General features: G+C 43.7%; 2 protein-coding genes across 3 annotated transcripts in view; both read left to right on the plus strand.

Annotated features, from left to right (window-relative positions):
• LOC114553068 (probable palmitoyltransferase ZDHHC14) overlaps positions 1–2,544 on the plus strand; it is a 10,328-nt gene extending 7,784 nt beyond the window's left edge. Inside the window, exons 3-4 of the mRNA XM_028574163.1 lie at positions 952–1,075; positions 2,002–2,544. Of these exons, the coding sequence (XP_028429964.1) occupies positions 952–1,075; positions 2,002–2,472 (595 nt within the window). The 3' untranslated portion in view covers positions 2,473–2,544. The remainder of the gene's footprint in view (positions 1–951; positions 1,076–2,001) is intronic.
• A 1,392-nt stretch (positions 2,545–3,936) lies between these two features.
• LOC114553096 (ribonucleoside-diphosphate reductase subunit M2) lies at positions 3,937–15,169 on the plus strand. Of its 2 annotated transcripts, none has more exons than XM_028574220.1 (11): positions 3,937–4,024; positions 4,859–4,957; positions 5,392–5,460; positions 6,480–6,626; positions 7,198–7,314; positions 8,172–8,305; positions 10,716–10,810; positions 11,846–11,979; positions 12,852–12,956; positions 13,521–13,634; positions 14,800–15,169. In XM_028574220.1, the coding sequence occupies exons 2-11, from the start codon at positions 4,868–4,870 to the stop codon at positions 14,950–14,952; spliced, it is 1,158 nt and encodes a 385-aa protein (XP_028430021.1). In that variant the 5' UTR covers positions 3,937–4,024; positions 4,859–4,867; the 3' UTR covers positions 14,953–15,169. The 2 variants fall into 2 exon arrangements, with proteins under 2 accessions (XP_028430021.1, XP_028430020.1); XM_028574219.1 differs by having other exon boundaries at positions 3,986–4,077.
• Positions 15,170–15,527: the final 358 nt, after the last annotated feature.

Here is a 15,527-nt window from a genome sequence, read left to right on the forward strand (position 1 = left end):
CAAACAATCATAGATAGCTAAAATGTTGGCAATCAAACAATCATAGATAGCTACAACGTTAGCGATCAAACAATCATAGATAGCTAAAACGTTAGCGATCAAACAATATTTGAAAGCTATAACGTTAGCGATCAAACAATCATAGATAGCTAAAATGTTGGCAATTAAACCATCATAGATAGCTATAACGTTAGCGATCAAACAATCATAGATAGCTACAATGTTAGGGATCAAACAATCATAGATAACTACAACGTTGTGGAAATTATTACCATCTTCTGTTATTGTATTTAAAGAGAAAAGTTTATTTTATGGATTTCACAAATTTCAGTATGATACTTTATTCTGGAAACCGTTTAAATCTGAGCACGCTCGACTCACATCGGGCAGTGACAGTCCTTCACTGGTCACCAAAAAAATCAATACAGTATATTATCGCAATATTTTCTGTGGCAATACTGTATCGACACACAAACGCCAAGTATGGATCTATTATTATATGTGTGTTGGTCAGTCTGTCTGCTTGACAATCTGATTTTGCATCAATACAATGGAAGTGAGATGAACAGACAGAGAAAAGTATGTTTTTCGATAAAACAGATGTTGACAAAGTTTCCTTTTGGGGACATCATTTGAAATTGGGGAAAAATTTGAAGTTGGAAAAAAGTTAATAAATTGCAATATATCAATATGTTTAAAATCGCAATAATATCGAATCGTGACATTAATTGTGATGATATCGTGAGGCCTATATATATACATATATATATATATATATATATGTATATATATATATATATATATATATATATATATATATATATGTATGTATGTATATATATACTGTCTATGGTCTCACTTCTACAACATGTCTGATATTTGATTTGTTTTGTCAGTAAAGTTTGAAATGACTTGAATAAGTGAGAGAGATTTTGTCTTCCTGTGTCCCAGTTTGATTGACAGGAGAGGTCTGATCCAATCAGACACACCGCAGACCGTCTCCCAGGGCAACGGGACCGTCTCCCAGGGCAACGGGACGGCCAGCCACGCCTCCACCCGGATCCACAGCCGCACGGTAAGTGGGTGGGGGGGGGGGGACATGTTTGTAATATTTGAAAAGACAGAATAATGTAATTTGGACATTTTGGTTTCCTATAAACCCATCAACCAATCAGCTGAAACCCTCTTTACTTCCTGGAGCTTTAAAATAAACCTGTTCTTTAGTGATGAACGTGTGTGTGTGTGTGTGTGTGTGTGTGTGTGTGTGTGTGTGTGTGTGTGTGTGTGTGTGTGTGTGTGTGTGTGTGTGTGTGTGTGTGTCTGTGTGTGTGTGTCTGTGTTCTCTAGTGATGAACGTGTGTGTCTGTCTGTCTGTGTGTGTGTGTGTGTGTCCGTCTCTGTGTGTCTCTATGTGTCTGTCTGTGTGTGTGTGTGAGTGTGTGTGTGTGTGTGTGTGTGTGTGTGTGTGTCTCTGTGTGTGTGTGTGTGTGTGTGTGTGTGTGTCTCTGTGTGTGTGTGTGTGTGTGTGTGTGTGTGTGTGTGTGTGTGTGTGTGTGTGTGTGTGTGTGTGTGTGTGTGTGTGTGTGTGTGTGTGTGTGTGTGTGTGTTTCTGTGTGTGTGTGTCTGTGTGTGTCTGTGTGTGTGTGTGTGTGTCTGTGTGTGTGTGTGTGTGTCTGTGTGTGTGTGTGTCTCTGTGTGTCTCTGTGTGTGTGTGTGTGCGTGTTTGTGTGTGTCTCTGTATGTGTCTCTCTGTGTGTGTGTGTGTGTCTGTGTGTCTCTCTGTGTGTGTGTGTGTGTGTGTGTGTGTGTGTGTGTGTCTCTGTGTGTGTGTCTGTGTGTGTGTGTGTCTCTGTGTGTGTGTCTCTGTGTGTGTCTGTGTGTGTGTGTGTGTGTGTGTCTGTGTGTGTGTGTGTGTCTCTGTGTGTGTGTGTCTCTCTGTGTGTGTGTGTGTGTGTGTGTGTGTACCTGTTCTCCAGTGATGAGCCTGTCTCTTGTCTCCAGTGTGATCAGGATAAGTGTATCCAGAGCACCAAGTCTGTCCTCCAGGCTGCAGCCAACAACCCTGTGGTCCTGTCTCCTCTGCTGGGGAAGTCCTTGTCCCTGGGGGGCCCCTGCGCCCACCTGCCCCCCCCCCAGCCCTCCCTACCATCCTGCACCGGTGGGGGGGGTGGGGGTGATGTCCTGACCCTGAGGGACACCGTTGCCGCTGACTACCACTGCCACCTCCACCACAACCACCACCATCATCACCATCATCGTCATCCTCATCGGAGCCACTTCGTCAGCCCTGAGGAGACGCCATGCCCCACGCCACAGTCGTGCGCGCCTGCCCACGTGCACGTGCACTCACACCACGCCCCCTGCCCCCCCACTGCCCCTGCCCCCACCCCTGCCAGTCTGTACGATCCAGCCAATCAGGACGCTCTGCACGAAGACTCTGTCAGAGGGCTGGTTAAACTCAGCTCCGTCTGAACCAAAACGCTTCACCTTTTTAAGCTGGACCCTAGTGTGTGTGTGTGTGTGTGTGTGTGTGTGTGTGTGTGTGTGTGTGTGTGTGTGTGTGTGTGTGTACCCTATTTCCCCATGTTTTTGTGTCTAAGTGACTGATGGGAACAACAATCTTGGAGATTGGTCCAGTATTAATCAAGATTGCTGCAGTCGGCAGTAATGTAATGTAACCCTACAGGACTCATGTTCAGCATCAGTTAGAGTCCACTAAAAGTTCTGTTGTTGCTGCTGACAGACTCAGATTATTATTCTAAGTGTCTGACAACATTATGGGATGGATCCCTACAGAGATAGACCTTTTAGTTAAAGAGTAGGATCCTTTTAGTTTAATATGAAACAGCCCCGAAATCACCATCACCAAACTCCACCAGACTCCATGTAAATAATCAGGACTTTTAGCGTGTATAGAGCCAGCATATCTCCACATGTAAATGGGTGAATTAAGGGTTTATTTCAACCAAACCAGAGTGGTGATTGTTGGAACAGTGGAAAGATGAACCAAGATGGCTTTTGGTAGTTTTATTTATTTTCTGTCCACTTAGAATGATATGTGTTTTACGATGATAAAAGTACTGATTATTTACATGGAGTCTGGTGGAGTTTGGAGATGGTGATTTTAGACACAAATGTAGACACCGGCATCCAGAGAGTAAATAAAGAGACAAAGAAATTGCAGAACTGTAAAAGTGAGTGAGGACACAAAATCAGGTATTTGTTTTAGTTTTTTTGGGGTCAAGCAAAAAACGTTGACTTTTAAATGTTCAAGAGTTCACCTTTTCTGTTTCAACCGATATCTGCTGGACCAAAGCCACACCTTCTTCTCTTCTCCTTCATCTTCTTCCTCCTCTTACTGACTTGATTTTTTTTTTAATTCTGTTTCCTGCCCAAAAAAAAACAGAAAACATTTCACCGAGAATAAGCAGCCTTCAGCTGAATTAATTATATTAATAAATGACATGTTGATGTTTGAAAGTCTCGAGGTTTTGATATAAATGCAGATATACAAATGTAATTTAAAAAAAAAAAATCGATTTTCTAATATTGCATCTGTCAATACAGAAGGAAATATTCTGGAGCCTATTTTGCCGTCAATACTGCCGACGTTGTCTTTGCTGTAATCAGATCAGTATACAGTAAAGGCCAAAATAATCTAAAATATAAGACATGTTTTCAGTTATTTCACACTTTTTTGTTAAGTACATAATTCCATATGTGTTCATTCATAGTTTTGATGCCTTCAGTGAGAATCTACAATGTAAATAAAAAATAAAAAGGAAACGCATTGAATGAGAAGGTGTGTATGGATCCAGTGTTGCACTACTTCTTCCTGGCCGCTAGGTGGCGTCTCTGACTGTGACGTACAGACGTAGATCCACAGGCTCTGTCGTTGTCTTCCCAAACCAGCCAATCAGAGCTCTCGCTTCGGCAGCGACCTGGAAACAGTTGCTATGTCATGTCAGCTTCGCCGAGGGGAAGTCCGTTTAATAAAATCTGATTTTAGAGGGATTTTTAGAAGGTAAAACTTTCGTTTTAGATCCTGAAACTTGAACATATAAAAGCTGCAACACGGTCAGTGAATCCGGAACACAAATACACAATCATTCTGTCTTTTAATCGGTGTATATTCTGTCGAAGTGACGGGAGAATTAACGCCTTGTCTGACAGTAGGGCACTTTTTAGGCTACAGTTAGTAGTTATAATACCCGATAATACAAATGATGCCTCTAAATCTAGAGATATATTAATACGTCGTGTGTAAAAGTATTATTTTGGCGCTAAATTGTTGTGACAACGCCTTTAGATTAACCTACATTAAACAACAAAAATGGCGGCAGCGGGAAATATTGAAAATATGGAGATAAACAAGACGTTTACTTTTTGCGATTTTAACTTCACTTTTGAACTTATATGACGCTATTTTTGAATCACAGTTTAAATGTTTTTAACGTGAAACAAACGTGAGTCTTTGTCAAAATGAGAAGTTGCGTAAACGCTCATTTTAAAGGTTTTGTAACATCGGTTTATGGCCGTTTATGGTCGCACAGACAAAGCTCAGCTGTTTGAAATTTCCCGCATCTGGGACGTAACACGTAAGCTCTGCTCGCCGTCTGATTGGCTCCGCCGCTGCGTCTGTTTAAAGAGACCGCACGAGCTGCGTTTCTATTGGCCTGCTGCGTTCTAGCGCCAAGATTTCAATAAAAAGGGCGAGCGGACAACAGAAACCGCTTCAGTCTCTGCTCTTCGTCTGTGTATTCTCTGCTCCTTAGTGTAGATTTCGTCTCTTTGTTTTACGCCATCTTTTAATTTAACTTAACTTATCTTTTTATTTGTCTGTCCGTGTGAACTCCAGGATATAAAAATGCTTTCTGCTCGCACTCCTCTCTCCGTGAAGAATGAAAACTCAGTCAGCAGTAAGATGGACAACATGTCTCTGAACAAAGAAAACACGGTAAGAAACGTTAAAATAGTTCCACAACTTTGTATTTTCGTGGCTTCTAGCCTCAGCCGTTAAATTGTAACGTTATAGCACCTTAGGATAACGTGTTAATGTATGTTCTATGTGGTAAGTACATTTGACACTATGCGATAAAACGTTAAAGTGTGGTTTATCTGAATGGAGCTCTGTCACGGTCACACATTCATTACAAAACTAGCTAGCTACAGTTCAGCTTTAACAGGAACTCCGTCAACATTTGATGGCAAGCGATTGATGTGTTTTTAATTGTCTAATTTCTGAGCGAAGCCTGGTGTAGCTGCTCACTACATCCGCCTGATTGAACTAACTTTTAATGTGTGTTTCACTCTGATCAGATCCAACAAAATGTACGTTTTTGAGTGAAGAGTTTAAAGTAGTTTAAGGAGTATTTCTTGTTTCTCTTCCAGCCGCCGAGCCTGAACACGACCCGCATCTTGGCGTCTAAAACCGCGCGAAAAATCTTCGACGACGCTGCGGTAAGTGAGTCCAAAATCAGCTGAAATCTTCAAGGTTTTCATCTCATTTAACAGAAATATCATCTGCATTCATATCCAAGTCAATGATCATCAGTTCGGCTTGGTTATTGGGGTCATATGGCGCCTAAAAATGTTAGTTCTGGCGCCAAAACAGGGACGATCAGCTGTTACTGTGATCTACTTCCTTTGTTAGAGATGAAATAACGTTTCTTCTAAATGTGGATGATGAATAAGAAATGTGCGCTGCCTTTTGTCATTGTTTGCTACCACTACAAACATTAAACTGGGAAGTAAATTCAGATTATTAATATGTACAATAGATTATTTTAATAAGTAACAGCTAAGTAATTAGGTTAATGTGATTTATTGTACAATCATCTTAAAGCAACATTAATCTTTTAACCAGATCTTAACTCTGAGTATCTTGTTCTTTTATCCATGTTCACTTGGATTGGATTATTGGCTAAAAATAACTAATCAGCACTCAGTGTTATCATCTGGATCAGGCCCTGCAACAGGGTCAGCACTCCCAAACATTTCTTAAAACAGTTAAGTAGTCCATGTTATCTGTTTAATGTACGTACGACTTGACAGTTTGTTTTTCATTACACACACACACACACACACACACACACACACACACACACACCCACACACCATGGGGGCCAGGATTCTCCTTTAGACCCTCAATGATTATTATTGATTTTTAGTTATTTCTTTGATTCTTTAATCAATCATTAGGTTTCTAAAATGTTTCCCAGTGACAAAGTTGACATCGTCAAACTGTTTGTTTGAAAATCCCGACTCATCCAAAGAAAATCCACTTATTTTGGAGATCTAGGAGTCCAAAATCTAACCCAGAAGAGCTTTAAATGGTCCCGGTCCATAGTTTGATCTTATTTTAATCCAGTAACACATGAGAACATCTGACTGCAGACAGAGGAGCAGTGAAGTGTGTAGTGAGGTGTGTGTGTGTTGTGTATTAGTAGTTTGAGAGTGTGGTGTTTTGTGTCTCTCAGCCCAAAGCCGTGAAGAAGAGCAGCGAGGAAGAGGAGGAGCCGCTGCTGAAGGAGAACCCTCGTCGCTTCGTCATCTTCCCCATCCAGTACCACGACATCTGGCAGATGTACAAGAAGGCCGAGGCCTCCTTCTGGACCGCAGAGGAGGTACACACACACACACACACACACACACAGAGACTAACGCACACACAGACAGACTAAACACACACACACACACACACACAGAGACCAACACACACAGACACACACACACACACACAGAGACTAACGCACACACAGACAGACTAGCACACACACACACACACACACACACACACACACACACAGAGACCAACACACACAGAGACCAACACACACCAACACACACACACAGAGACCAACACACACACACACACACACACACACACACACACACACACAGAGACCACACACACACACACACACACACACACACACACACAGACCAACACACAGAGACCAACACACACACAGAGAGACCAACACACACACACAGAGACCAACCAACACACACACACACACACACACACACACAGTTAAAATATGGGCTATAGAATTTCCATGAAACCTGTGAGCACATCTCTGTTAAAGGTGATTTAGAGATCCAGCTGTGTCCATTAAATGAACTCCTCCTATTGGTCGACTGAGTTTCTGTAGCCTCGTCTCTCTTGATGATGATGTCACTTCCTGTGTGTAGGTGGATCTGTCGAAGGACGGGCAGCACTGGGACTCTCTGAAGGACGAGGAGCGCTACTTCATCTCTCACGTGTTGGCGTTCTTCGCCGCCAGCGACGGCATCGTCAACGAGAACCTGGTGAGCGTTACCGCGGTTACACGTTAACGTGGTTACACGTTATCCTTTAACTTCTCACAGTGTTACAGTAACGGGTGATTCTGAGGACTTAAAATGGCCTTCTGCTGACTAATGGTTACTTCTCCGAGTAATGGCCTTCTGCTGACTAATGGTTACTTCTCCGAGTAATGGCCTCCTGCTGACTAATGGTTACTTCTCGAGTAATGGCCTCCTGCTGACTAATGGTTACTTCTCGAGTAATGGCCTTCTGCTGACTAATGGTTACTTCTCGAGTAATGGCCTTCTGCTGACTAATGGTTACTTCTCGAGTAATGGCCTTCTGCTGACTAATGGTTACTTCTCCGAGTAATGGCCTCCTGCTGACTAATGGTTACTTCTCCGAGTAATGGCCTTCTGCTGACTAATGGTTACTTCTCCGAGTAATGGCCTTCTGCTGACTAATGGTTACTTTCCGAGTAATGGCCTTCTGCTGACTAATGGTTACTTCTCCGAGTAATGGCCTTCTGCTGACTAATGGTTACTTCTCCGAGTAATGGCCTTCTGCTGACTAATGGTTACTTCTCCGAGTAATGGCCTTCTGCTGACTAATGGTTACTTCTCCGAGTAATGGCCTTCTGCTGACTAATGGTTACTTCTCCGAGTAATGGCCTTCTGCTGACTAATGGTTACTTCGAGTAATGGCCTTCTGCTGACTAATGGTTACTTCGAGTAATGGCCTTCTGCTGACTAATGGTTACTTCTCAGAGTAATGGCCTTCTGCTGACTAATGGTTACTTCGAGTAATGGCCTTCTGCTGACTAATGGTTACTTCTCCGAGTAATGGCCTCCTGCTGACTAATGGTTGGTTCTCCGACCAGGTGGAGCGCTTCACACAGGAAGTCCAGGTGACAGAGGCCAGGTGTTTCTATGGTTTCCAGATCGCCATGGAGAACATCCACTCAGAGATGTACAGCCTGCTCATCAACACCTACATCAAGAAGCCAGCAGAGAGGTGAGAGAGAGACACACACACACACACACAGCTAGAGACAGAGACACACACACACACACACACACACACAGCTAGAGACAGAGACACACACACACACACACCTAGAGACAGAGACACACACACCTAGAGACAGAGACACACACACACACGCATAAACGCACATAGACACCCACATATAGAGACACTACACATCCAGATTCTCACACACACACACATGCAGACACTACACATAGAGACAGACAGTTGATCTGAGACATGTTGTACGTATGAGAACATTTTGAGGCTGAATCAGGATCTGTTCTGAGAGCCAGAAAGTCTCATCAGTTCTCTAATGGGTCCAGACTGAGAGAGAGAGACAGGGGGGAGAGAGAGACGGGTCTGTGATGATGAGAAGCGCAGGGGTACGGACCTCAGCCAATGATGGTGGCTGAGTGCTGCTGCAGGCGTTCTGATTGGAGGACGAGTGGTCCACCGCCAGAACCACAGCAGCACGAGACTCTCCTGAACAGCTCTCCTGAACAGACAGTCCTCAGACCCTCTCAGGTCTAAATGTCCTGCTGCTGGGTCTCTAGTGGTCCCTACCAGAGCCTCATGGTGGACTGGTGTCCTGCTGCTGGGTCTCTAGTGGTCCCTACCAGAGCCTCATGGTGGACTGGTGTCCTGCTGCTGGGTCTCTATGGTGGTGGTCCCTACCAGAGCCTCATGGTGGACTGGTGTCCTGCTGCTGGGTCTCTAGTGGTCCCTACCAGAGCCTCATGGTGGACTGGTGTCCTGCTGCTGGGTCTCTAGTGGTCCCTACCAGAGCCTCATGGTGGACTGGTGTCCTGGTGCTGGGTCTCTAGTGGTCCCTACTCAGAGCCTCATGGTGGACTGGTGTCCTGCTGCTGGGTCTCTAGTGGTCCCTACCAGAGCCTCATGGTGGATGGTGGACTGGGGTGTCCTGCATGGTGGACTGGGTCCTCTAGTGGTCTCTAGTGACTCTTTGAGAGGTGGTTAAGACTAGAAAAGCACAATATAAATATATTTAAATAACCATCTGTAAAACTGAGTTTCTCCACAATTAATCCTGCAAAAGCACCACTTTAAATCTTGTGTTTACCAGAAATGTGCTCACAAGTTTCTTGGAAATGAGTAATTAAGCATGAATAAGCATAAAAAATGACTAATGGACTAAAGAAATCTTAGTCGACTGAGACCAAAACGAGTGATTAGAGGTGGCAGCCCTACAAACCTCACATTTCTCACTTCACTCAAGTTCTCAGTTTACCTCTAAATGTCGAGTCCTTTAGAGAGTCTTCAGGTCTACTTGGTCAGACATTTAGGGACTGCTTTTCTTTTGGACAGGAGATGTCTCAATTCAGATACTTCTGGAAGTACACTTGCATGTAGTACGCTGTACTCTCTCGTGTAGTACGCTGTGTACTCTCTCGTGTAGTACTCTAGTCTCTAAATCTTTTCTAGTCTCTAAATCTACTTTCTAGTCTCTAAATCTACTTTCTAGTCTCTAAATCTTTTCTAGTCTCTAAATCTTTTCTAGTCTCTAAATCTTTTCTAGTCTCTAAATCTACTTTCTAGTCTCTAAATTTTTTCTAGTCTCTAAATCTTTTCTAGTCTCTAAATCTACTTTCTAGTCTCTAAATCTTTTCTAGTCTCTAAATCTTTTCTAGTCTCTAAATCTACTTTCTAGTCTCTAAATCTACTTTCTAGTCTCTAAATACTTTCTAGTTCTAAATCTACTTTCTAGTCTCTAAATCTTTTCTAGTCTCTAAATCTTTTCTAGTCTCTAAATCTACTTTCTAGTCTCTAAATCTTTTCTAGTCTCTAAATCTACTTTTCTAGTCTCTAAATCTTTTCTAGTCTCTTCTAGTCTCTAAATCTACTTTCTAGTCTCTAAATCTAGTCTCTAACCTTTTCTAGTCTAAATCTACTTTCTAGTCTCTAAATCTAGTCTCTAAATCTTTCTAGTCTCTAAATCTTTTCTAGTCTCTAAATCTTTTCTAGTCTCTAAATCTTTTCTAGTCTCTAAAAAGTCTTTCTAGTCTCTAAATCTACTTTCTAGTCTCTAAATCTAGTCTCTAAATCTTTTCTAGTCTCTAAATCTACTTTCTAGTCTCTAAATCTTTTCTAGTCTGTAAATCTACCTTTTCTAGTCTACTCTTCTAGTCTCTAAATCTTTTCTGGTCACTAAATGCGGAGCATCAGCGTGTTTTCTCCTACGGGACTATAACATATTTGTATAAATGACTCGTGTTGAGGTCCGTATTCGCCGTTTGGAGGTGCGTTGGTGGTCTCCGTAGCGACCACGCGGTAGAGAAGATGGCCGCCGTAGAGGGCCAGCTGGTGTCTGGTGGTCCTCACTAAAACGTTGGGACTGTTTCTGAGTCCTCACGGTGTGTTCAATGTCCCGCAGAGAATACCTGTTCAACGCCATCGAGACTCTGCCCTGTGTGAAGAAGAAGGCCGACTGGGCCATCAACTGGATCGGAAACCACAACGCTGGATTTGGTAAAGAGACACACACTCTATATACACACATACACACACACACACACACACACATACACTACACACACCCCACAGACACACTCTATATACACACATGCTACACACATACACTACACACACCCCACAGACACACACATGCTACACATGCACTACACACACCCCACAGACACACACTCTATATACACACACACACACACACACACACATACACTACACACACCCTATATACACATGCTACACACACACACACATGCACACACACTATATACACAGACACACACTCTCTATATACACATGCTACACACACACATACTACACACACCCTATAGACACACTCTATACACACATGCACTACACACACTATACACACATACTACACACTCTATATATACACATACTACACACACACTACTATACACACAGACACACTCTATATACACACACACTACACACACCCACAGACACACTATATACACACATACTACACACACACACACACTACACACACACACACACACACACACACCACACACACTCTCTATACACACACACTACACACACACACACTACACACACACACACACACACACACAGACACATACACACATGCTACACACACACACACACTACACACACACACACAAACACACATACGCTACACACACCCCACACACACACACACTCTGTATACACATATGCTACACACACACAGACACCCACACACACACACACATACCCCACAGACACACATACATACAGACAGACACACACACAAATGCTATACATGCTACACATACACACACATGCTATACACACACGCTACACACCCCACAGACACACATAGGCGCATACACACACGCTACACACCCCACAGACACACATAGGCGCATACACACACACACACACAAATGCTACACACACACACTAGGCTTCTGCAGTGTGTACTCACTCTATACACACTAGACAGGAAGTGGTCTGAGGTCAGCTGGTCTGGGGTCGGCTGGTGACCCTCTCTTCTTCTTCTTCTTCCTCCAGGAGAGCGCGTGGTGGCCTTCGCCGCCGTGGAGGGAATCTTCTTCTCTGGTTCCTTCGCCGCCATCTTCTGGCTGAAGAAGAGAGGCCTGATGCCCGGCCTGACCTTCTCCAACGAGCTCATCAGCAGAGACGAGGTCATTATAGTTACTCTACCATGGTTACTCTACCATGGTTACTCTACCATGGTTACTATAAGTTAGTTATTCTACGTTAAAGATTACTAGGGTTGGGCATCGAGAACGGATTCCTAATCGGAATAGTTTCTTTATTGGAATCGTTTGGAGGATTTGGTTTGGTGTGGCTTTATTTTACGTTGAAAAAGCCCCGTCACACTGCAACCCACCTTTGAATCAAAATAAAACTTTCCTCTTATTTGTGAAGTAAGCATGTGACCCGTTTCACCTCCACCAATCAAAGAATCTGAATCAGAATCGTTAGAATCAAAACGATGCCTAACCCTATAGATTAATTATTCTACATTATAGATTAGTTATTCTACATTATAGATTACTCATTAGTTATTCTACATTATAGATTACTCATTAGTTATTCTACATTATAGATTACTCATTAGTTATTCTACTTTATAGATTACTCATTAGTTATTACACATTAGTTATTACACATTATTGGTTATTACTTCGGCAATAATGTGACAGGCGCTGATCAGAAAGTGAGTGTGTGTGTGTTCTGTGTGTGGCTGGTCTCTCTGTCTGTGTGTGTGTGTGTGTGACTTGTGTGTGTGTGTGTGACTTGTGTGTGTGTGTAACTGTGTGTGTAACAGTGTGTGTGTCTGGTGTGTAACAGTGTGTGTCTGGTGTGTGTGTGTGTTTCTGGTGTGTGTGTGTGTTTCTGGTGTCTGTGTGTGTAACAGTGTGTGTTTCTGGTGTGTAACAGTGTGTTTCTGGTGTGTAACAGTGTGTGTTTCTGGTGTGTAACAGTGTGTGTTTCTGGTGTGTAACAGTGTGTGTTTCTGGTGTGTAACAGTGTGTGTTTGTGTTTCCAGGGTCTCCACTGTGACTTTGCCTGTCTGATGTTCAAACACCTGGTGAACAAACCGTCGGCAGAGACGGTGACCGAGATCATCAGGAACGCTGTGGAGATCGAGCAGGTCGGTCCACTCCTCAAACATTATTATTATTATTATTATTATTATTATTATTATCTCAGACTACCAACACGCTGAAAGAGAAATCAGTCCTCTGAGAGTTTGAGAAGAAGCCGACAGACAGAAACCTGTTGATATAAAACTTTATATAATATCATCTTATTCCAGAATAACCCACCAGATGTGTTCATATACTACAGATGTTTAACAGATGGTTAACAACGCTGGAACCATCCAACTATCTGGATCAAAGTCATATCTGGACTTTAAGATCTCAGCAGATATCATATTGTTGAGATATCGTATCAGTATCTAACTTGTGATTTACACCCTGGTGTTGAAACTGGTTCTAAAGGTCTCTCTCTCTCTCTCTCTCTCTCTCTCTCTCTCTCTGTCTCTCTCTCTCTCTCTCTCTCTCTCTCTCTCTCTCTGTCTCTCTCTCTGTGTCTGTCTCTCTCTCTCTCTCTCTCTCTCTCTCTCTCTCTGGTCTCTCTCTCTCTCTCTCTGTCTCTGTGTCTCTCTCTGTCTGTCTCTCTCTGTCTCTGTCTCTCTCTCTCTGTCTATCAGGAGTTCCTGACCGAGGCTCTGCCCGTGAAGCTGATCGGGATGAACTGTGAGCTGATGAAGCAGTACATTGAGTTTGTGGCCGACAGACTGATGCTGGAGCTCGGCTTCACCAAGGTAACTCCACCCACAACCTACCTGGTGGTGATGATTTATGATTTTTAAAATCTCGCCGTGAGATGTCTGTGATGATGAGAAGCGCAGGGGTACGGACCTCAGCCAATGATGGTGGCTGAGTGCTGCTGCAGGCGTTCTGATTGGAGGACGAGTGGTCCACCGCCAGAACCACAGCAGCACGAGACAGACGCTCTCCTGAACAGACAGTCCTCAGACCCTCTCAGGTCTAAATGTCCTGCTGCTGGGTCTCTAGTGGTCCCTACCAGAGCCTCATGGTGGACTGGTGTCCTGCTGCTGGGTCTCTAGTGGTCCCTACCAGAGCCTCATGGTGGACTGGTGTCCTGCTGCTGGGTCTCTAGTGGTCCCTACCAGAGCCTCATGGTGGACTGGTGTCCTGCTGCTGGGTCTCTAGTGGTCCCTACCAGAGCCTCATGGTGGACTGGTGTCCTGCTGCTGGGTCTCTAGTGGTCCCTACCAGAACCTCCTGGTGGACTGGACCACAGCTCCACATCATCAAACTGGTTTAAAAGAGATTCCTGGGAGCCCAAACCTCACATTTCTCACTTCACTCAAGTTCTCCATTAACTTCTAAATGTCTAGGCCTTTAGAGAGTCTTCAGTTCTACTTGGCCAGACATTTAGGGACGGCTTTTCTTTTGTATGTTTTGTTGTGATTATAAGGGTTGAATTGAATTAATTTTCACTTTAAAAAGTCCTAAAAGTATTGAAATGTGACGTAGTATGCACACCAGGCAGCTGGGTGGTAAAGTGTGAAGCACTGCTACACAACACCAGAGAGTCCTTCCTTCTACTTTTCTCTCTGGTAGCACCGAACCATCGACATGAAAGCTGACTCTTTACGAGGAGGTGGAGATATATGAGAGAGACACACACACACACACACACACACACACACACATCATGTGTCCAGGGCCTACATGTTCCTCTTTAACATGTCTCCTGTTGTGATATTATAAGAGTTTAGTTTGTCTTTTTAAAGAGTCTCTTAAATGTGACTCTGTGGAGTCTGGCTTCCTGTCGGCCAGAACAACCAGTCTCTCTCTCTCTCTCTCTCTCTCTCTGTGTTTTTTTTTTTTTAAATGTTTCTCTGTAACGTATCGACCGAAACTGACCTGTGTGTGTGCGTTGTGTGTCTCTGTGTGTAGATCTACCGCGTGGAGAACCCCTTTGACTTCATGGAGAACATCTCTCTGGAGGGAAAGACCAACTTCTTTGAGAAGCGAGTGGGCGAGTACCAGCGGATGGGCGTGATGTCGGGCTCCACCGACAACACCTTCAGGCTGGACGCCGACTTCTGAGACCCAGGAATGAGAATTCAACCAATAGTGTTAACCCTGGCCTATACCTCTCACCCAGTGCATGCTGGGTAGTCTTATCCAACCCTGGTGGCGATATTACAAATCCCACTACGGCTACGCCAAGACCCGCCCTTCAATAGAGCTCAAACACTCCTATTGGCCAGGCCTCCATGCTTACATATACAGTTCCTATCTCCTGACCAATCCGATATCCTAACCTTAACCACTCGAGGTCAAATGCATAACCTCAACCAATCGGGCTGCTTCGTAGGGCGGGTCTTGGCGTGGCCATAGTGGGATTTGTAATTTTGCACCCTGGTGTATACATACCTCTCACCCAGTGCATGCTGGGTAGTCTTAGTCAACCCTGGCCTCTACATCTCACCCAGTGCATGCTGGGGAAAGTAATCCACTCCAATGCATCCAGCAGATGAACCCAGACTCTTGTACAGAAACGTTTTTTTGTGGAGGTCCATCAGGATGAAATGAGACTTTTTAAACAGATGTAGATGGTTGTGTTTTGTGAATTTATAGTTTTATCTGCATTTTTGTAATAAAATGTAAATATATCTTTA

The sequence above is a fragment of the Perca flavescens genome, chromosome 3 (assembly GCF_004354835.1).
Source record: "Perca flavescens isolate YP-PL-M2 chromosome 3, PFLA_1.0, whole genome shotgun sequence".
NCBI classification, from domain to species: Eukaryota; Metazoa; Chordata; class Actinopteri; order Perciformes; family Percidae; genus Perca; species Perca flavescens.